Source organism: Manis javanica, chromosome 14 (assembly GCF_040802235.1).
Source record: "Manis javanica isolate MJ-LG chromosome 14, MJ_LKY, whole genome shotgun sequence".
In the NCBI taxonomy this organism is placed as follows: domain Eukaryota; kingdom Metazoa; phylum Chordata; class Mammalia; order Pholidota; family Manidae; genus Manis; species Manis javanica.
The window spans coordinates 45,930,157-45,954,322 of record NC_133169.1 but is presented as its reverse complement, the minus strand read 5'-3'; the positions used below and the strand labels follow the sequence as shown (position 1 = coordinate 45,954,322).

The 24,166-nt window shown below is 36.5% G+C and overlaps 1 protein-coding gene and 1 pseudogene across 1 annotated transcript; both read left to right on the top strand.

The window, feature by feature from the left end:
* Positions 1-353: 353 nt before the first annotated feature.
* LOC140845943 (olfactory receptor 14A2-like) lies at positions 354-1,296 on the top strand (annotated as a pseudogene).
* Positions 1,297-12,700: 11,404 nt separating this feature from the next.
* On the top strand, positions 12,701-13,645 carry LOC140845945 (olfactory receptor 14A2-like). The gene has a single exon (XM_073221263.1). The coding sequence runs from the start codon at positions 12,701-12,703 to the stop codon at positions 13,643-13,645; it is 945 nt and encodes a 314-aa protein (XP_073077364.1).
* Positions 13,646-24,166: the final 10,521 nt, after the last annotated feature.

Here is a 24,166-nt window from a genome sequence, read left to right as displayed (position 1 = left end):
GAAAGCAAAAGAATTTCTCATTAATAACAGCACAATATTATTGCAGCACTAACTGGGCTGGGAAAATTTATTAAATTATAATAAATTATAATTTATTGTATTTATCTGGTAGGAAGTTATAGCAGAGGCTACAGGGTGAGGTGTAACTCATATAAGGAATTACGGACTTCATGTATCATTCATGGAATCCTTTTATCTTAAAAAATGAACTTTTCAGTACTCTTCAGAGGCATTTAAGGTGGATCTATGCCTCTTCTTCAATGAAATGATTCTGTATATCAGTATGGTTCCTGTAAATTAATGTTTCTTTGCATATCTCCTTCTCTTGACAGGCAGTGAAGAGAATCCAGCATATGGTCAATGCCACAATGGCCATAGGGTTTCTTCTTCGGGGGTTTTCTGAAGTCTGGGAGCTCCAGATTGTACACGGTGTGCTCTTCCTAGTGGTTTACCTGGCTGTCCTAGTGAGTAACCTCCTGATCATCACTCTCATCGCCCTAGACCTGCAGCTACAAACACCCATGTACTTCTTCCTGAAGAATTTGTCCTTACTGGATGTCTTCCTCGTGTCTGTCCCAATCCCAAAATTCATTGTCAATAGCCTAACTCACAACAATTCAATTTCCATTTTGGGGTGTGCTTTCCAGCTACTTTTAATGACTTCCTTTTCAGCAGGTGAGATATTTGTGCTCACTGCCATGTCCTATGACCGCTATGTGGCGATTTGTTGTCCCCTGCACTATGAGGTCTTCAGGAGTGGTGGCACCTGTGCCATGATGGCTGCTGTTTCCTGGGTTACTGGGGGGTTATTTGGAGCTGTGTACACAGTTGGCACATTTTCCATGCCCTTCTGTGGCTCCGATGTGATTCCAGTTTTTCTGTGATGTCTCCTCATTACTAAGGATGTCCTGCTCTGAAACATCAATGATAGTTTATGTGAGTATTGGACTAGGTATGTGTTTAGGCATGTCTTGTTTTATCTGTATCATGATCTCTTACATTTATATTTTCTCCACGGTGCTGAAGATTCCTACCACGAAAAGTCAGTCTAGAGCTTTCTCCACATGCCTTCCCCATCTCATTGTTGTCACCATTTTTATTATAACTGCCTGTTTTGTTGATCTCAAACCACCTTCAAACTCACCTTCAGTTACTGAGAGGCTGCTTTCTGTGATCTACACTGTGGTACCTCCAACAGTGAACCCTGTAATCTACAGCCTCAGGAACAAGGACATGAAGCAGGTTCTGCTGGGATTGCTGCATAGGACACATGGCCAAGACTCTCACTTCATGTGATACATCCAAACATCCCCAGGGACAGAGCGCTTTCAGATCGCTGGACATTTATTCTTCTTTGGCCTCATCCTTAACTTTGGAAAGACCTGAGGAAAGAAAGGACTGTATTCATACACACTTAAGGAAATGAACGCTGAAGAGCCTGATTGTTTCAAAGTTTAGATAATTGCACCACATCAGACAGTGCAGCTCCCACCTCCTGATCTTCTTTGACCAGGATCCACTCTCTCTGCGATGTAACAACAAAGGTATTGTTTTATTTTTCATGAAGAGTTTTTATTTTTGGTCACCTAATAACTTACTTTCTCTATTTGATTCACTCAAAACAAAAAAATGAAACTCTTGAATGAGTGCAGTACCATGAAATATATATGAGCTGCCAAGATGAAATTTACATGTGACTTGACTGAAGGTGCATCTAGTGCTGAGGTGAAACAAACAGCAGGCGAAAATAATGCAGTAGGCTCAGGGCCATTGTGGACGTGCACGCAGACCCTTCCAGAGTCCTTGGGAGGGACACCTAAAGCAGACACAAATCCTAGAGGAAACTGCATCTGAACGATGTCTCAAGTTAATATTAATATTTCTAATCTGAGTCTAAAAAGAAGCCATGAAGTACCTTAAAATTATAGCAGATGTTGTTCAATGGAAGATTTTCATGGCATTGAATGTCATTACCTATAGAGTGTGTGTCTCATCAAAATTATGTTTTTGGCCTTATATTGATTTATTCTGTTCTTAATTACTTAACAAAAGCATACAAAGTTTTCTTCGAATGCTTAAATCATGTTATGTCGGTTTTAAGGATGATACCAAATTCTTTATGGTCTCTTGGTTTAGATATATGGTTAGTTACTGTTTCTTATTCACATGCAATCTCATTTAACATGTCCCCAAGTATCTTCTGACAACTCTTGATTCTTATTATACTAATATCAGATTGGAGAAAAAACCTGAATATGATAAAATAAAACTTTTGTGTTTCTTATACATAAAGATATATTTAAGATTTCCCATAGGGTCTATGGAAAAATTCCCCAAATTATATGTTCATTTACCTTAAAGAAGTAGTTATTGTGGACACAATTAGATATGTTCACATGTCAAGGTAGTTGGGAAGAGTTGTGACAACAGAAAAGAATGTTATTCTGCATCAGTTAAACCAGTCTTGGTAAAAGAGTATTAGTTTAAATATTTCAGAACTTGTGTGTTTTGTGGAGATCCCTGGAAATGTTTAGTTCCCTTACTCTCTATATTATCTTTTTATTACCAGATAAAACAGTGATTAAAAACCTATTTTTTCCTTAGAAGAGTGGCAGTGTGTTTTATGGAAAAAATTATAGAATAATAATTTTAATATTCAAAATTATAATTCCTTCAAGTGGTGATCAATAATGGACATGAAATCCATTAGGATAAGAGTTGCAAAAGGTTAATATACTCTCATAATGGTAACTGGTGAATATTTCAAACTGAAAGAATTGAGAAATGGCAGGTGCAGAAAGGACTTTCTGACCTTCCTGTGGAGTGGATCATGAAACGCTAATGTGAGCGGTGCCGTCTGTGTACCCAGCGGCAAGGAGCTTCCTCGGCTCCCCGACCAGGAGCACAGCGGCGTCTGAGCAGGCCAGCCCTGGTAGGGCTCCCACGGCTCACCACACTCAGCCCCGACTCTTCGTCCCTCCGCAGCTTTCCACAGCGTTTCCCCCTTCATTAACTAGAGCAAATTTCTCAGTATGAACCACTTCTACAGGTCTTTACTTCATTTAGAGAGGCTCCTATATACATAAAACATACATTGATTAATCTTATATGATTTATCTTATTCAGGGGTCCTACTCAAGAACTAAAAAGAAAGAGGGAAGGTAAATATTTCTTCTGCAGTTTCTGACGCCCTAACAGGGATGGCTAGGAAAACCCATTCCTTCCAAAGCCTGAGGAAGACGTCCTGGGAAAATTGGCAGAAGCTGTCAAAGGGCAATAATTATTATCAGACTCAGATCTCCTGGGTCTCTGTGCTGACTGGGTGAGAGAGAAAGAAAAATAAATTTGTCCCATTTTTCTTCTTTTCCCCATTCAGATGAGCAGGACAAAATTACTTGTAAAAGCTTTCTCTGCACTGTGACTCTGCTCACACTGGAACTGGTCATAGATCTTCTCTGTCCCTGGGACAGTCATTACTTTCCTGTTGCTCCTAAGAACTTGCCTTGCTTTCCTCCTACCAGGATCCAGGGCGTTGCTTCTGTGTGTGCAGGAGGCCGGCTGTCAGACTGGGGGCCCGTCACAAGGCTGGAGAGAGATGTGAGTCGTGCCCCATCTGCAGCTGACATCCTGCCGGCCTTTGCCGGATCTCAGGGGAGGCTGTGAGTTGTCTCAGCCTTGCAGCTCGCTTTGGGAGGCGTTCTGGACTTTGAGAGGGCTTCATTGTTTTATTCAAAATATTGTTGATATACTTTATAAGATTGGTTTCAGGTGCACAACATACTGATTTGACAAATATATACATTACTAAATGTTTACCACATCAAGCATAGTTATCCCCTGGCAACACTTAAAGAATTAGAGTATTATTGGCTATCATCCTATTTCTGGACTTCCACTCCCATGACTAATTTATGTTAAAATTGTAATATTGTACCCTGCCTTTGGGGATGCCTCTAGAGTCTATGGTTATATAATAAAAGGCTTATTATTTTAGTCTTGAGTACCTTTCTAAGTTTATTTCTGGTTTAAAAGATAAAATAATTTAAAAGACTTCAATATTCCCAGGAATGTCTTTGTGTCCAAGATGATATTAGATGACGCCACTTCTGAACTGTATTTGTAAAGAGCTCTGTGGTCAGAGGTTGGCCTAATCGGAAGCGGATGATGACAGTCCCGCAGAAGCCGTCGGTTTAAAGCCCTCTTTCCTTCCATCTCAGCCTGAGCCTGCTTTGTCCGTGGGAATGTCCCCGCTGACTTGAGCCCCTGTCTGAATGCCCGCTGACTCTGTGATCTGACAGCTCTGACCATCTCCTCACTGGCATGATTTTGCTGAAGGCAATTTGCTGTTTCACTGGCTTCCTTGTGAAACTTATGCCCCCCAGTGTGACCCCTGGAAGCCCGCCTCCCGCCGAGGGCTTTGCCCCCTTCCCTCCCTGCCGCCTCGGAGCTCTCACCCAGTTCCCCTGCTCTCCTTGAGAGGCCCCCCTTCGGACCTCTGCTCCTCTGTCACCCTTTCCCCGCTGTCTCATCCTTTCCTGCTGCAGTCCTGACCGTCACCTGAGCTCTGGGCCCCTCCTCACGGGGGGACTCTCAGGCACCCAGAGACACTCCCCCGGAGGGCCAACCACCGTCTGAGAAGGAAAAAAAATGAATCGGAAATATAATGGATTCTTGGGCCACTAGTTTTTCTTGTAAGATTCAGACAGACCATAGATGTCTCCTTGGTCAGTCTCCTAAAATTTGGTCCACTGCCTCCTTAATATTACATTTCAGGTCAAGGGAGGGACTTGAAATTCTCCTCCAGAAAATATTAGGAAACAGGTACCCTTCATTTTTCCTACTTGACAGAAACACAATTCAGAAAAAGATATGTTATGTGGAGAAAAGACAAGAACTAATTATTTCAAAGAAACCAGAGTCTCTATTACTAAGTTCTATTGACCCATGGCTGCAAATTTGGAAACACAAAGTAGAAAAAGCTCTGTTTCCATCTTTATGCATGTTCATGTATGTCTGCTTATACGTATGTTAAATCTGTGTGATGTCTTTCTATCCACATGTGGTGTTGCTAAATTAATTTAAAAACTTTCTTAAAGAAGTTATATTCACAATTTCTAGAGATAAATGAGCATTTACATAAATTAGGTATCTAAATCTTTCAGAAATAAAGAATTTAAACCAATATTTTTAAAGTATACACTATCTGAAGTGATCTTAGGTAAATAAAACCAGTTTTAAAATTGTTAGTAAAATAAAAACACATTTAACTTTGATTTGCCAGCATTAAATATAATGTGAACATACAGTATTTTTTCCCTAGGTTTAGGAGATGAGCAGGCTTATGTTATTTCTACTTGATATTTAAAATTATAAAATTATAAATTATTCCTTTGAACAAAATGTACTGAAAAAATTGATTTCATGATACATGACAGGCACATCACTAAAAATAATCAAATGCTCATCTTTTTTTGGCTTTTACCTTCTGTGATTTTCTTTGTGCAATATTTACTTAATTTCTCAACAAAAAATGGTTAATTGTGATGATGGCATGAGTTGATTAATGTCTCATGAATCTTCTTTGAGCAATCAAGTATGATTATTTCATTACATAATTTTCAGTTGTATAGCCTTATAATTATATATCTGTATACACTGCAGTGATCACTACAAGTTCATTTACCATCTATCACAGTATGTGACGTCCTTCACCCATTTTTCTCACCCCTAACCCCTTTCCTTCTGGTATTTAGTTGGCTATTCTCTGCATCTATAAGTTGTTTTTATTTTATTTATTTATTGAATATTTTCAGTTTTTTTAGATTACAAGTAAGAGTGAAACCATAAGGTATTCATCTTATTTCTGAATTATTTCATCTTACATCTGACTTATTTCACTTAGTGTAATAACTTCATATCCATACATAGACCTTGTTACAAACGACATGGTTCTATTCCTTTTTTTTGTCTTGGTTGTATTCCATTTTATACATAAACCCTTACACTTTATTCATTCACCTATTGATGGTCAAGTAGGTTGTTCCAATTTATTGCCTGTTATAAATAATGCTGCAGTTAATACAGGGGTCCATATATCTTTTCGAATTACTGCTTTTGTTTTCATTCAGCAAATACCCAGACGTGGAATAGATGGGTCACATGGAAGTTCTATTCTTAATGCTTGATGAATTCCCATACTCTTTTCCCTAGGGACTACACCAATTAACAATCCTGGGAACAATTTTTATTCACATCCTCTTCAACATTTGTTATTTCTTGTCTTTTTCATAACAAACACTCAACAGAAGTTAAGTGACAATGTCACTGTGATTTGTTTTTTCATTCCTCTAATTAGTGATTTGAGTATTTTTATGTGCCTGTCAGCCATCTGTACCTATTCTCTGTAGAAATATTTATCCTGATCTCTTGTACATTTTTAACTGAAATGTATGGGATTTTTGCTGTTACTGTTGAATTGTGTGAGTTCCTTATGTATTTTGGATACTAACCACCTATGTAATACTTGCTTTCAAATATCTTTGTATTTAGTAAGTTGCTTCTTCATTTAATAATGTTTTCCTGTTCTGCATAAGAGCACTTCAGTTTAATGCACTCCTATTGTTATATTTGTTTTTACTTCCTGCGCTTTTGGAGTCATATCCACAAAGATGTCCTTAAGACAAATGCCAATTTACTACCAAGAGTTCTTTTAGGAACTTTCTGGATTTGGATCTTACATTCAGTCTCTCCATTTTGAATTAATTTTCTCTGAATGATCTTATTTCATTCTTTTACATGTATCTTTCCAGTTTGTTCAACACTGTTTACTCTAAAGCTGCCTTTTCTGCATTGTATGCCCTTGGCTCCGTTGTCTTAGATTAATTGTACATATATGTGTAGGTTTGTTCTGGTCTCTCATTTCTATTGACCTGTGTGTCTATTTTTGTAATAGTTTTGATGACTAAAGTGTGTAATATAGTTTGAAATCAGGGAGCGTGATACTTCCAGCTTTATTCTTCTTTGTGAATATTGCATTTTACCATTTCCTTCTTGTAATAAACTCCTGTTTTCATGTGACTATAACTGGAAATGTTGCTTGACATAATTTTAATTATCTTGAATTTATTGAGACTTCTTTTGTGGTCCAACATGCAGTCTACCCTGAAGAATATGCCATGTGCATGTGAGAAGAATGTATATTTTACTGTTTCTGGATGGAATGTTCTTCATATATAAAAATAGCTGAGGGTAGAATGGTGACTACCAGAGGCTGGACATGGGCAAAAGCTGAGGACAGTAATAATAAAAAGGGTAGAATGGGGATTTCCAGGGGCCAGAGTGAGAAGATCAATATGATAACTACCTAATGGATATAGTTGGTTTTGAATATGACAAGAGTTCATGAAATGGATGTTGGTGAGGATTGTACACTATGAATATATTTAATACCACCAAATTATAGCTTTAAAATGACTAAAATAGAAATTTTATGTGATATGTATTTTACAAAATAAAATAATCTAAAGTATATTCTTAAAAGTTTATTTAAGAAATCTCTTATGAGGTAGTCAACCTACTCCCCCTTAAAACATAAAGAACACTGATTTGTTCTGTGTCTATAATTTTGCTTCTCCAAAGAAAAGTAATTAGAATCATGTTGACTTCTTTCACTTCACATGAGGCATTCAAAATTGATGTATGGTTTTTGTATGCTTTAATAATTTATGCATTTATATTGCTGAATAGTATTCATTGTATGATTGGACTACGCTTTGTTCACCCGATCTCCTATTGAAGGAGTCCTTAGTTGCTTTCATCTTTGGTGATACAACTACTGAATCATTTGCAGGGTTTGTTTGGACATTAGTAAGTACCAGAAAACAAGTTTTACTGATCAGATTATATATTCATGTTTGGTCTTGTCGAAAGAAATGTTTTACTTCTGAAAATGATGGACTAGGAAAGAACACTTTCTGAGCATTCCTCTTCTCTGATAGAAAACAAATGTAAAACCCAAACTTAATCTATGGTGTAAATACCTGATATTGTTGGAGAATGATCAGTAGCAGACCCTGGCAAGCAGATCCTGCTCAATTGCAGGAGTAACATACAGGTTTCATCCATCTCAGCTTTAAGAGTTAGATGTGTGTAATTTGCACAGTAAACACAGCATTGATGAGTGTCATACATAGATTGAAATAAAAATAAAGACATCATTTTATAGAGGACTAAGAGAATGTGTTGGTGGAAGAATTGTTGTACAAAATATGCTGAAGTAAATTATTCAAACTGAATAAAATGTTATGAGAAGTATACTCCATTCCTGAGAAAAATTATTAAATAGTATAAGAAATGAATATGTGGATAAGTGCCAATAATTCATTTTTAATTTTTGGACAATTTCCAACTTCATTTCTTTATAAGCTTTATGAATGTTTAAAAACTAAATATTTAACATGGCCTTGTTGGGTTTATAGCACATATGGAAGTATGATTGACAATATGTGTGATTCCATGTGATTGCAAATATTATTATATTTTCAAGAATAGTAGAATAATAATTTTAAGTGACTTAGCAAAGACAAGCATGTAATTCCTAGAACTGCTATAGGAAATAAAAATAGAAATCCAATGAAATTTTATAAGTAGATTATAAAAAAAATGTATAGGTAATCCCTAAAAATTGCCAGGAAAGTTGAAATAGAGGTAATGAAAAAAAAAAGAAGAGTTGGAAACGAAAATTAACTGGCAGACTCACTAACTTTATTGTCTCAGACTGTGTCTTTGTTATTAAGAGATATTGTGGTGCCATTTGTGGGGTACATGAGGTAGGAAATTTCTATAGACCAAAAATTTTTACTTCATCTTAATTTATTTTGCTGTATTCAAAACAAGTGGATATGTAAAAATGAGTTTAGGGTCACTGGGCTTCGAAGTATAGTCATAGACTGCAGTGACGAAGTAACAAAATAGGGGCCAATAAACAGGGGCAATCATCAGCTCAGTTAGATAATACCTGGAAGATGCAAATCCTGTATTCAGTACTACATTTTCACAGGCTTTTTATTTGCACCATTATTTGTAGTTGCCAAATTTTAGAAAGTAGCTCAATGTCCAAACACAGGATATTACTTAAGCTATGGCACATATAATAAAATGAGTTATTCTTTGGTTTATAAAAGAGATGGAAGGCAATCTCTAGAACTGATCTGTAGTGATTCCCAGAAAATATTAAGTGAAATATCTAAGGCAAAACAGTTTTCACAGTATGCTATGTAATAAGAAAACATATGTCACTCTTCTTTTTTCAAAAAAATAAAACGTGAAAATAGTCCATTAAACCTTGAGACTCGTTTCCTGGATGATACTGAGGATTAGAGTAAAAAGTATGGGAAGGAAGTGGAATTTCAATGATATGTATTTTGTTATTGTTATCACAGATATTGTTTTCAAATATTTTTCATTATTTTTGGAAGACATGTTAATTTTCCACCCATTAAAAAGTTGTCATCAAAAGTAAAGAAAAATTTTAAGTGAGTGCAGACTGAATCAAATGAAATAACTATACCAGATGAAGAGCAAAGCTATGAAGATAGATTTTTTTAAAAGGAATTCATTCAGCATAACTTTGGCCAGAGCATCTTGAACATATATACTTAAGGTAGAAGGAAAAGAAAGAGGACTACAAAGAATCTTCAACTATCTTATGTAAACTGGTCACTGTAGTGGTGTGACTAGGGATTAACTGTGTTATGCACATTTTAAGACTGTGAAAATCCAGAAATAGTATTTTTGAGATCCAGGTTGTCAGTACAGAAAATGGAAGAAGTGAAGAACAGGAAAATCTAGTTGGAGTTGGATTGAAATGAAAAATCTCCAGTATGAACTTATTATATACATTCTGCCAAAAATATATAAAATCAATGAATCCCCAGTAGCCATGACCAAAATTTGAGCCCAGGTCATTGTTTCTAAATACCATTTTTGCTTTCTTTCTTTTCTATTCAACATTCTTAATCACCCAAGAAACATTCTCCAGCACTACTCCACCTAAGCGTCTGTTCCCAGAAACGGTAACTGGCACACAAACAAATAATAACCATGGCTCAAAATCCATTTAACAAAATAAAGATAGGTGGATATAGTGTGCTCTGAATTTTATTCAGTTTCATTACTAAAATAATTTCCTGGAACTATGTAGTACACAATGGCATTTTGTTAATTATAACTCAAGTAGTTGCAAGTATTTTCAAATAAAATAACTAAAAATGATTAATGCTAGTAAGACACATTAAAAGCCAAAGAAAAAAACCCTCACAAATAAGCCAAAATCACCTCATTTTCAAATTCTCTCTCTTTAAAATTTAGTCCAGTTCCATTACTCTACACTGAGGGCCTTAACCAGATGAACAATAAAATGTCTTTTGATTTTTGTGTTAGATGAATAGGTCTACAGCAAGGATATGCAAAGCATAAGATCCATCTGGTTTGCCCATTTGACAGACTAAATTATGTTCTCCAACTTTGCCATGACCCACTGAGTCATAAATTAGCAATATCTGACAGCAATCATCATTTTTAGCCAAGTGCCCACATGCCCAAGTGATAATCATCAATTATAAAGTGGCAATCACTAGCCTATAGTCTATTAATAAGCGGAATTAAAGGGACCATTTAAATACTCTGTTATTTTTCTACCCAAAGTCTGACTCATGTCCTTCATGGTGCATTCCAGAATGTTTTCTGGGGTGTGAACAGTTCTGCCTCTGGAAAATACCTGTAATTATAACTCTAAGGCCTTAAGAGGTAATTATGTATGAAGTCTACTCAGAGGACTCTTAGGACGTTCTTCTTTGGGGAATTCTAAGCATCAGTCACATTAAAAATAATTTGTTGTAGACACTTATTGTCTACAACAATGATGTCAATTTTAAAATAAAAGAAGCAAATGAATTTCCTGGTTGCTTAAATTTTGTCTTTCCATGTTAAGAAACTACCACATCTTAACAGTCATTTTTCAGTCCTCCACAGAAGACTAGAAATACAACTATATGCTCTAATGACAGAGAAATTCCAAAGGAAGATACAGTTCTGTTTTAATTCCAGGAGCTTAAGTGATATACTAAATATTTTCACTTTCCAGAGCACTTGGTGGAATCATCTAAAAATAATCCTTCACAGGTGATTGAAGAACTGGAATTATTTTGAGGTATGCATTTCAAGTTTCTATTGGTAAAATGTTTCTATTGTTAAAACACTATTCCAAAATAATGATTTGTGAGTCTTAAACAATTTTGTGAAATTTAGGGAGGACATCAACATATTTTTTCACTCTTGTTCCTATTTTGCTAGGTCTCTGGGTATTTCTCCAGAAAATTGGAATAGAGTGATAAATGCCTTCCAAGCCATCTGATGTCTGCACTGTGTGTTCTTGCCACTCACCACACACAGACTCTCCGCATGCGCCCTGGACGCCCATCGCCCTACTCTGCCGCCTGAGCCCTGCTCCCCGAGAGGCTCCCCCGCTGGTCTCTGGCCTGTTTTCTCGTTCTCTTCCCATTTGGGTCGGTTTCAAGGTCACCCCAACAGGGAGCAATCGAATCATCCACCTCCAATCTCAGATACTTTGTTGATCTCTAAAATAATAGATTTTTCTTATTTTAAAGACACCCATCACCATTGGTTTTCTTTCTTTTTTATATGTATTTTTATTCATCATTGTCTGTCCCCTTACATTGACAGGAAGCTCTCAGTAATAAGCCTTTCAAAAAAAATACATCTCTACTAAACAGTTTGGTGCCCAATAAATATGGAGCACTTCCTGATATTTTCAATAGAGAATAAATAAATAAATGTGTACTAGTAAATAATAATGTAGGAAACATTTTGAACTCTGAAAGCAGATATCTGATATTAAAATAGACAACACATGACAAAGAAAACATGTTCACTCAGATAGGGGAAGAAATTTTATTACGGTGACTCTAAGATACACCCTTATAAAAATATCAACCTTTGGGAACATTTCCTAATAACAGCATTCTCTACACATGTGCATATTCAAAGGAATTGAAATTTTCCTAAATTATTCTTTCACACACATAAATAAAATGTTCAACATATGTGAATTACATGATCTCAAGACAATACAATCATTGAACATAGAATCATTTTTAATATTCCTTTCTTTAGACCCATAAGGTTAAAATATTTATTTGGCTATGTTGGAGTATTAAATAGCACAAATGTGAGGTCATAATACTTAGAACAAAGGAGAATTGATAAATTGCTCCAGTTATACTATTAGGGATGATACCATAAAAGTCCTAAAGACAGGAGTTTGGATTGTTTTAAAACAAAAGTATTTTTCATTAATCATAGAACAATGTCACTATGATACAAATAATACAGTAAAAGTCCTGTATTTACTCAAATTATATTTTCTGGTGGCTAGTTAAGGTTGAGACTACAGGAGCATGTGTAACTCACACAAAGACTATTTGACTGCACACATAACTCATGGAATCCCATTACTTTTTAAAAAAGGAACTTGTTAGTAATTCTTGAGTTATTTAAAGAAGGCATATGCCTCTTTTTCTCTGATGTTATTCTGGGTAACAACATGATTCTTGTTAGAAAGTGTAAATTGATGTTCCTTTGCATATCTCCTTGTCTTGACAGACAGTGAGGAGAATCTAGCATGGCCAATGTCACCTTTGTAACAGTATTTTTTCTTCTGGGGTTTTCTGAAGTCTGGGAGCTCCAGATTGTACACGGTGTGCTCTTCCTAGTGGTTTACCTGGCTGTTATAATGAGTAACCTTCTGATCATTACTCTCATCACCCTAGACCTGCAGCTACAAACACCCATGTACTTCTTCCTGAAGAATTTGTCCTTACTGGATGTCTTCCTCGTGTCTGTCCCAATCCCAAAATTCATTGTCAACAACCTAACTCACAACACTTCAATTTCCATTTTAGGATGTGCTTCCCAAGTACTCTTAATGACTTCCTTTTCAGCAGGTGAGATATTTGTGCTCACTGCCATGTCCTATGACCGCTATGTGGCGATTTGCTGTCCCCTGCACTATGAGGTCTTCATGAGTAGTGGCACCTGTGCCCTGATGGCTGCTGTTTCCTGGGTTACTGGGGGGTTATTTGGAGCTGTGTACACAGCTGGCACATTTTCCATGCCCTTCTGTGGCTCCAATGTGATTCCACAGTTTTTCTGTGATGTCTCCTCATTACTAAGGATGTCCTGCTCTGAAACATCAATGATAGTTTATGTGAGTATTGGACTAGGTATGTGTTTAGGCATGTCTTGTTTTATCTGTATCATGATCTCTTACATTTATATTTTCTCCACGGTGCTGAAGATTCCTACCACGAAAAGTCAGTCTAGAGCTTTCTCTACATGCCTTCCCCATCTCATTGTTGTCACCATTTTTATTATAACTGCCTGTTTTGTTGATCTCAAACCACCTTCAAACTCACCTTCAGTTACTGAGAGGCTGCTTTCTGTGATCTACACTGTGGTACCTCCAACAGTGAACCCTGTAATCTACAGCCTCAGGAACAAGGACATGAAGCAGGCTCTGCTGGGATTGCTGCATAGGACACATGGCCAAGACTCTCACTTCATGTGATACATCCAAACATCCGCAGGGACAGAGCGCTTTCAGATCGCTGGACATTTTTTCTCATCATTTAACTTATTCATAAATTTGGGAAAGACTGAGGAAAGAACACAGTGTCCTAAGTGCTCAAAAGCCTGAATGACTGTTGCAAAGTTCAGAGAATTGAATCCCGTCAGGCTGACACACGGGGGCGTGTGCTCAGTTGGTCATTTGCAAGAAATTGGTCCTCCCTTTGTGGCACAGCTCTGAAAGAATTGTTTCTCTTTTTATAAGTTTTGATTTTGGTCATCTTTCAACTCATTTTCTCTATTTCATTAACTGAAAACAAAAAAAATATTGGGGTGCTTCAATGAGGACAGTACATGAAGCATTTGATCTACAAAGGTTAAATTTACTCCTGACTTTCCTGAAGGATCTGACTGTCTAGTGCTGAAGCAGAATAAAAAGCAGGCAAAATTAACATGGTGTGCTCAGGGCCACTTTAGGATTGTGCCCCTATCAATAAACAGTCCTTTGGAGAGACACCTGAAGCAGAGACAACACCCTAGAGGAAGGTGATCCAGTTACCAAAGATAAATAGTGCCCTTCCTGGTGAATATTATTTCCTGGAAGACACCAGGCAGAGGTCTGAAGCTGTGTGTGTGCCTGAGCGTTTAGTTGTCTATAATTCAGAGAGCCTTTTACCTCTACTTGAGCCATAGATAAGGTATCTAAACTAGGTCTGGAAAGAAGATAGGATATGTGTTAAAATTATGGAAGTAGTTCAATTGAAGATGAGCTACTCGCTAATTATTCCTACGATGCGAAAGATTTTTCATTATGCAAAATGTAATCCATGATTTATTTTATGTGTTATCAAGTAACTTTCTTGTATTTAACATTGACTTTGTTCTTTCCTTAAGATAAAAAAATACACTGTTTCAATCATGTTATGTTTTTCTGCAATGTGATGCCAGTGTTTGTTTCATTATCACTTGGTGTAAATGTATGATTCTGCATTGTTTCTCAGTCATGCGACATCATTTAACATGTTCCCAAATACCCTCTGATAACTTTTGATTCTTACCATACCAATACTAGATATTGTAAAAATATGATAAGATAAAATAAAATTTTTGTTTCTCTTACATATAAAATTATCCTTAAGATTTTCCATGGTCAATGGAAATAAAACACCAAAAAATTTTTTTCTTTTTCCTTAAAGAAAGACATATGTAAATATTAATTAATTTCATGTAAAGGTTCACCATGTGTCAAGGTTACTGTCAAGGAAGATTGTCACCACAGAAAAGATTATTAGGTTGTCCTCAATTAAATTTGTTGTGATAAAGTAGAACTGGTTTAAATATTTCAGAATTTGAATTCTTTATGAAAATCCTTGGAGATACTTCAGTTCCTTCATTGTCTATAATATATTTTATTACTAGAGAAAACACTGATTAAAAGTTATTATATTTCCTTCAGAAGAGTGGCAGCTGGTAAATAGAGAAGCAAAGATACAGTTAGAAAAGTCATAATGTTTAATCATCTATATCATGATTAATCCAAGCGGTGATCCGCAGTGGGCACCCCGACGGCAGGGGGAGCCCTGTGAGGGAACTAGGTTCTCACGTGACGATGACGACTGGGAATTCTGGATTTTCAAACAGAAGGAATTTAGGAAATGACAAGGGCAGGAAGGAATTTCTGATCTTCCTATGAAGCAGATGATGAAACACTTACATGAGAAGGTGCCCTCTCTACACCCAGAGATATACATCCCTCACCCACCCACCCATGCCAACCCTTCCCCCTTGGTAACCACCAGCCTCTTTATTCCCAGAGACCGGGAGGAAACTGTTAAACCAGCCTCACGAAGTCCTTCCCAGTGTGCGGTCAGCTCAAACTTTTGTCCCATCCCGCCTCTCCACAGTATCCTCCTCTTCACCGAACCGAGCATAAGGACTCTCAGGTTTCACCATTTCTTTGGGTCTTTTTTTCCCATGGAGGAAAACTTATATAAATAAATGTGTATGAAATAATCTTGTTACAGAGGTTCCGGTCAAGCACTTCAAGGGGGGAGGGAAACGCACTTTCTACCACTACTGTTTCCGGCACCCCAGCAGGAATGGCCGGGACACCCCACTGGAGAGTCCGCAGAGAGGCTCCTGGGAAAACTAGAAGAGGACGGCACAGGCTAACACCTGTTATCCAAGTCCGCTCTTCTGGATCTCTGCCTTAAAAGTTCTGTGCATTGTGGCTCCCGTCCCTGTGACTCGGGGGCGCCCACGCGCTCTGCAGGTCCTTCCTCTTTCATATACAGTCACACCTTTCCTGTGGCTCTTGAGGACTTGTCTTTCTTTTCCTCCTACCACGGACGCCAGCTGCCTTCTCTTGCCTGTGCAGGAGGACAGCTGTCAAGTGGGGGCTTTATTTATTATACGGCCAGAGAGAAATGTGAGCTACACCCCATCTACAGGTAACATCCTACTCATCCTGGCAGATATCGGGAGAGGTTGTCTATGTCTTTTGGCTATCTTTTAGAGTGGTTCAGAACCTTCAGAGAAGTGCATTTCTTAATTGAAATTTAGCTAGTATACAATGCTGTGTTGGTTTCAGATGTACAACATAGTGATTTGACCAACATATACATCACCACATGTTCAAAAAAAAAAACTGTGGTTACCACGTGTCACCAAATAAATTATAATATTACTGACTATATTCCCTATGCTGTACTTAAATCTCTATGAATGTTTTATTTTATTTCATTGAGGTTTAGTTAATACACAATCTTATGTTTCAAGAATAGAAATTTGTGATTGAACAATTACACACATTATTAAATTGTCACCCCAAAGAGTGTAGTTACTATCTGCCAACATAAAAAGGTGTTACATACTGCTTTTCCATCCCCAATACCAACTTATACTGTGATTGAGATTTTCTGCCTCTTTATCCCCCTCACATACCCCACCCACGCACCCATGTCAACACTTCCCCTTTGGTAACCACCAGTAACTTCTCAGTGTTTGTGAGTCTACTGCTGTTTTCATTTCATTTTGTTTTGTTTTTATATCCTACATGTAAGTGAAATCACATGGTATTTGTCATTCACTGTCTGGCTGATTTCATTTAACATCATACCCGCTAGATCAAACCATGTTGTTGCAAATAACAGGGTTTCTTTCTTTTTTATGGCTGGCTCATATTCCATTGTGTATATGGATCACTTCTTCTTCATCCATTCATCTATTGTGGGGCATTTTGGTAGCTCCCATATCTTGGCTATTGTAAATAATGCAGCAGTAAATATAGGGATGCATATATGTCCTTACTTCTCAAGTGAGTCTCTTGCAGTCAACATAGATATGTCTTGTGTTTTTATCCATACAAGCACTCCCCGTTTTTTTGATTGGCAAACATAGTCCATTTACATTTAAAACAATAAAGCAATAATGAATAGTATATACTTATTCACACTGTTCATTGTTCTGTGGCTATTTTTCCCCCAGAATCAATGGTTTTATTTATTTTTTTAAGTATTTATATTAAGGTACATACAATAAAATACACAAATTTTAGTGTTTAACTCCATAAATTTTGATGTGTTTATACACTTATGTAACCATCTCTCAGATCAAGATATCAAATATTGTCACTATTGTTCCCCCTTTTTGTGGTTGTTTTTGTAGATCATCTCTGTATCTTCCACTGTTGCAAAACACTGTGGTTTGATGACCTTCCTTGTTATGTATAGACTCCTTTCTAATTTTCATTTCTGTATTTGCTGTTAAGTTTTTGTTCTTTGTGGTTAAGGTAAGGTTCACATAAAATATTCTGCATAAATAACTGTTTTAAACTTACAAACACTGAATTTAAACATATTCCAGCATGTTACCTTTCTACTCCTCCCATTTTATATTTTAATGATGCATTTTTCTTTTTATCAATGCCTCCTTTATCTAATTTTTGCAATTTTAGTTAAATGTCCTACTGTTGCCTTTTAACTGTCATGCTTACTTTGTAAATGATTGATTCACTACCTTTATCCCCTCGTTATCTATTACAGGAGGTTGGTACTTTTGTATTTTTTCTTATCATGAACTAATTTCTGTTCTTTTTGGCTTAAAGAAGTGCCTCTAAAATTTCATGTAGGGTTTTTAGTAGTGATCTACTTCTTTAACTTTTGCCAACTTTAAATGCTCTTAATCCCTTCTTCAATTCTGAATATTAGTCTTGCTGGGTAGAGAATTTTTGATTGGGAGTTTGTTTGTTTGCTTCCTTTCAGCACTTTGAATATGTAATGCTGTTCCTTTTGGCCTGTAAAGTTTCTGCTAAAATATCTGCTTATAGATTTATGGGGTTTCCCCTGTATGTGACAAGCTGTTTTCTCTTGTTGTTTTCCATATTTTATTTTTGTCTTCAACTTGTGCAGTTCAATTATAATGTATCTTGGTGTGGATATCTTTGGCATCATCCTTTTTGAAGCTCTCTGGGCTTCCTGTACCTGGGTGCCTGATTCCTTCCCCAGATTAGGGCAGAACTTAATACTTCCCACTTGAATCATTCATTGTTTCTTGAAATTATTTTTGCAACCCTTTCTCTCTCTTCACCCTGTAAGACCCCTATAATATGAATGTTACTCAACTTGGTGTTGTCCAAAATATCCCTTAAGTTGTCTTTACTTTTTCTAATTCTTTTCTTATTCTGCTGCCAGTCAGCAGATTGTTAAAAACTTGAACTCTTTCTTATAATAAAGATCAACCTATTAGGTAATTTGTAAAACTAAAAGGTTATTAATCCAAAATCAATAAATCAAATTATTTTTCCAGTTTTTAAAAATCTTGTTGAGTCATATGCATAGAGTCCCATATAGACCATCTTAGACTTAATACTGAAACTACTTAAATGTATAGCAATACATACAGGTTTTCAAATATGGGGCATAATCATTGCATGCTTAAAACAAATATTGTTTGTCCATGGCATCTGACAAATTAAACAATGTAATTGAACGTGAAATCTGAAAATGCCACTCCTAATTTGGTAGTGGATATACAATTTACTCTCCACTTTTAAGTCCTCACAAATCCATTTTAAAACATTAAGATTGGGAAATTATATATATAGTCATACACATTACTTACACAAGTTAGGATAGAATTATTTCATACTAGCATATTTTAGCAAAGGCTTTGACGAGTTTGAAAATTGATTAAAATACCATTTGCTTGAACCAACCAAACAGATACCATAGAGACCTGTGGAAAAAAAATGTCTCTTAAAGCAGAAAGTCCAAAGTCCGTGCCTCTGGGGTTGGACATTGAATTGATCATCATAGCTCCACTTGGGACAGCTTCTCTAGCTTCACTGTGTTTCAGTTTTCTCATCTTTAAAACTAGTTATTTAACAGTAAGAACCAAAGTAATGACTCACAAAGATCATGTTAGATAGTAGGCTATGACCGTCAAGTGAGCGTTTGTCATATGTTCCTCACTGTTAGCTGTTAGGAGTTTACATTTACATGGCAGCTCCTTGACTACAGTTTTAAAGAACTGGACAACACCAAAGAAATTAACAATTTTGAACTAGAAGACTGTTTTTACATATACTGGTTGGCCATAAGTGATTCAGACGTTGCTACATATTAGGTTTAATAAATTTGTAAAACCCATTATTTAGGATTTATTGCTCTTGAACATCTTTTCTTTGTATTCCTTACTATTCTGTCTTACTCCTCAATTACTGTTATTTATTTCTTTATTAAGTTAATGAATTAATAATTTGGGTCCTTTACTACCTAATCAAGCAAACTTTGTGAGAGTTCTGTCACCTCCAGGGTCTCCAGATTCCTGACGTACAATGTTCAACCTTCTAAATTTTCAAAGCGTCACTTTTCAATGAAGGTTTCTTAATGAAGAGTCAATTGATGATTGCATGTGAGCAAAGACTCATTCATTTTTTAGACTAAACGTAAAAACAGACTATGGCCTGACCGCAGATGAAACAGAGCTCTGACTCCAACCTCCCAAGCAGTCAGCTCAGGGAGTCAGACCGCAGCCCCTGCAGCATCAGCAGCAGGGCCAGGACTCGGTCAGTAACTACCTGTTTCCAAATTTTTTGCCCCATTTTCATTTAAGGACCAACCAGAGAAAGCCAGATATGCTCCCCAAACCAATCTCATAGGATGGCCCACCCCTCCGTAGTCACGTCCAGCTCCTCTGCCTGAACAACGTCCTGTCGGGAACACCTGGACCCTCCTTTTCCTTCTCTCTCCCTTTCCTTACCTGACACTGCGCTCCCATTCCCTTATGCTCTCAATGCAGCTAAGAATACTTCACTCTCTTACTACAGTTGCTGCAATATTTTCAGTGTGTGTTAGAGCACAACCCCCTTCATTACTCTTCCTGAACAGTATTTTCCAAACTTATCTTACGCATTTCTTTCCATGGGAAATTTATGATCATTTATCTAGCTCAATAAAAATGCTCCTTGGAAATTTTATTGATATTATTTTAAATTTAATAAAATGACAGAACTCACCACTTAGTGAGATTTCCCAACTTAGAACATGGGCTGGCTTTCCATGTGTTCAAGTTTATTTTTTTTATTGAAACTGGTACTGAGGTCACAAAATTAACATGTAAGAAATAACACCAAAAATGTACATTGTACACTGCACTCAGTATCTCACCATGGTAACATTCTGCAAAACTAAACTAAAATATAACAATCATTTTACTGGCAATTGCTGGATTATGTGCTAAGGGTCTGCTTAGACCTGTAAGAAATGGCCAAACTGCCTTCCAGTGTGACAGCTGCACCAGGTCACGTTCTCACGGGCCGGAGGTGAGAGCTTCTGCCGCTTCGCATCCCTGAGAGCCCTGAGTGCTGTTGGCATTCTTATTTTGGAAGTTCTAACAATTGTCCAGTGTTATCTCACTGTGTTCATATACCTTCTCTTTTCAAATTCTTTATGTTAGCTTTTGCAGAGAAAATTATTTTAATTGTGATAAGATCCAGTTTAATATTTTTTATTGGTTTTATTGAAGTATCATTGATATACAGTCTCATGTTGGTTTCAAGTATACAACACAGTGGTTCCACAGTTACCCATGTTATTAAACCCTCACCCCCACTGTTGTGGTTACTATCTGTCAACACAGAGAGATGTTACAGAACCATGACTGTATTCCTGTGCTGTGTTCCTATCACCGTGACCAACTTATATCATGATAAAGAATTTCTGTGCCCCTTGATCTCCCTCACCTTCACTGCCCACCCGCCCCAGACCCTCCCCCTTAGGAACCACTAGTCATTTCTGAGTGTCTATGAGTCTACTGCTATTTTGCTCATTCTGTTTGGCTTTGTTTTTATATTCCACAAATAAATGAATTCCTATGATATCCATGTTGAATTAATTTGTGTTAATGTGAACCAATAGAGTGAACTGTAGTAATTTTTTCTTCAGCTATTCGTGCCCAATTTCTCCAGCACCAATTGCATAAAAAGCAATCTTTCCTCCACCAATTGCTTTAAACTTTGTCAAAAAACACTGTCATAATTCTACAGTCTGTTTCTGGATTCTCTCATCTGTTCCACTGATTCATGTGCCTATCCTACAGTGTAAACAACAAAGCCAGTCTTATGGTATCTAGAGAATAATATTGTTGAAGTACTTATTTCTAAATTATTTTTAGTTCCAGAATTGTTATACCTACTCTCATGTATGTATCTTTCCACTAAAATTTTAGTATAAGGTTGTCTATGTCTACGGTGTCATATTGATTGGAGTAGTATCAGACATATAAATCAATTTTTGGATAATTGATATCTGTATTTATTAGCTTTCTCATCTGAACTTTGAAGGAACTGAAGAACCCTTGTCACATAACTACCATCAAATCACTGCACTAGGAGACATAACAATGATGTTTTACAGCCAGGGTAACCCTGGTGACATGACAAATAGATGCACTATTCTGAAAAGAAAAGGAGCATTAGGTAAACGCTAAGGACATTTGGATAAAGTACAGACTTTAGCTTATTAGCTAATATGTGTCAATATTGGTTCATTAATTTCAACAAATTCTCATATTAATTTGTAATGTTACTAATACAAGAAACTGAGAATGGAAGACATAGGGATTAATTCTACCTTCCCAACTAATCTGTAAATTAAACTATTTCTATACAATTTTCAAAGAAAAGGTAAGCTTCTCAATGATGCAATGATTTTTTTAGCTCATTTCTTCACTTTCCCAAAATTAAGTTGATATGTCACAAAATATATTAATCCCCCTGTATTTGTTATACTGTATACACTAGTGCTTGCTTTACTAATGATTTACTAATACATATTGATATATTTAAAATTCATTCAGCATTGTATTTTCGGACTGAATAAAAATAAGTCAATGATTAGCTCTCTCAAGACTTGCACTCCCATTAGGAAAGTTCCTGTATTTTCTGACCCTAGAGTAACTGGGTATTTTGTTAATAAAAGTAATGCAAGGTGGTTTTGTCCCCTGGCAGTTAAAATAAGTGATTATAAACCCTATGCATAAGGTAATTCATGTTCTCCAGGAAGCAACATGCCTTTAAAAATGGTTTTCACCTGTAAGAGTTGGTGGGATTGCGGTCCAGAAAACCTCTTTATAAAAGAGGAGGAAAATATATCCTGAATTTTGTATAGATGCTTCCAGATAATTGTAATTTCTTCTTTGGCAATTACTGCAAGAATATAGTGGTATGAGTACTGTCTGTATTCAGCACATCATGATTATAGACACTATATTTTTTACAGCTATATTGAGGCATGATTGATAAAGACTATAAATTTAAGGTTTACAATGTGATGTTTAAGTATGTATATATTGTGATATCTTTACCAATACCAAGGTAACATATCCATCACCTAACAAAGTTAACTTTCTGTGTGTGTTTATAAGGATAACTGACACCTACTTTTTATAAATTTCAAGTATACACAGCAGTATTATTTAACTACAATCACCATGCTGTACATTAGACCATCAGAACATAGTCATGATAAAATGGGATGTTTGTGCTCTCTTCCCCCCAATACCCAGTCTCTGTTCTATTCCACTGGACTGGGTCTGTTCTTGTGCCAGTAACAAATTGTCTTCATTACTGTGGCTTTGTAGCAGAACTTGAAGTTAGGGAGTATAATTCCCCCCACCTTATTCTTCCTTGTAAGGATATTTTGGCTATTTGGTGTCCTTTGTGGTTCCATATGAATTTTAGAGTTATTTGATATAGTTCATTGAAGAATGCTGTTGGTATTTTGATAGGGATTACTTTGAATCTGTATATTGCTTTAGGCAGGATGGCCATTTTGGCAATATTGATTCTTCCTATCCATGAGTATGGGATGTATTTCCATTTACTGGTGTCTTTTTAATTTCTCTCATGAGTATCTTGTAGTTTTCAGGATATAGGTCTTTCACTTCCTTGCTTAGGTTTATTCCTAGGTTGACTTTTCTTTTTTGATGCAATTGTAAATGGAATTGTTTTCCAGATTTCTCTTTCTGAAAGTTTATCATTAGTATATAGGAAAGCCACAAATTTCTGTATATTAATTTTGTATCTTGCAACTTTACAGAATTCAGTTATTAGTTCTAGTAGTTTTGGAGTGGATTTTTTAGGGTTTTTATCTACAATGTCATGTCATCTACAAACAGTGACAGTTTAACTTCTTCCTTACCAATCTGGATGCCTTTTATTTCTTTGTGTTGTCTGATTTCCATGCCTAGGACCTCTAGTATTATGTTGAAAAATTGGGGAGAATAGGCATCCTTGCTTAGCTCCCAATCTTAGAGGAAAAGCTTTTAGCTTTTCACTGTTAAGTATAATGTTGGCTGTGGGTTTGTCATATATGGCCTTTATTATGTTGAGCTACTTGCCCTATATACCCATTTTGTTGAGAGTTTTTATTGTAAATGAATGTTGAACTTTGTCAAATGCTTTTTCAGCATCTATGGAGATAATCATGTAGTTTTTGTCCTTTTTGTTGATGTGGTGGATGATGTTGATGGCTTTTCAAATGTTATACCACCCTTGCATCCCTAGGATGAATCCCACTTGATCATGTTGTATATTCCTCTTGATGTATTTTTTTTGGTTTCATTAATCTACAATTACATGAGGAATATTATGTTTACTAGGCTCTCCCCTTCACCAAGTCCCACCCGCCCCACAATCTCCATTACAGTCACTGTCAATCAGTGTTGTAAGATGCTGTAGAATCACTACTTGTTTGCTCTGTGTTGTACAGCCCTCCGTGTGAGTCCCCCAACATTATACATGCTAATGGTAGTGCCCCCTTTCTTTTCCCCTCCCTTATCCTTCCCTTCGCACCCATCCTCCCCAGTCCTTTTCCCTTTGATAACTGTTAGTCCATTCGTGGGTTCTGTGAGTCTGCTGCTGTTTTGTTCCTTCAGTTTTTTCTTTGTCCTTATACTCCACATATGAGTGAAATCATTTGGTACTTGTCTTTCTCCACCTGGCTTATTTCACTGAGCATAA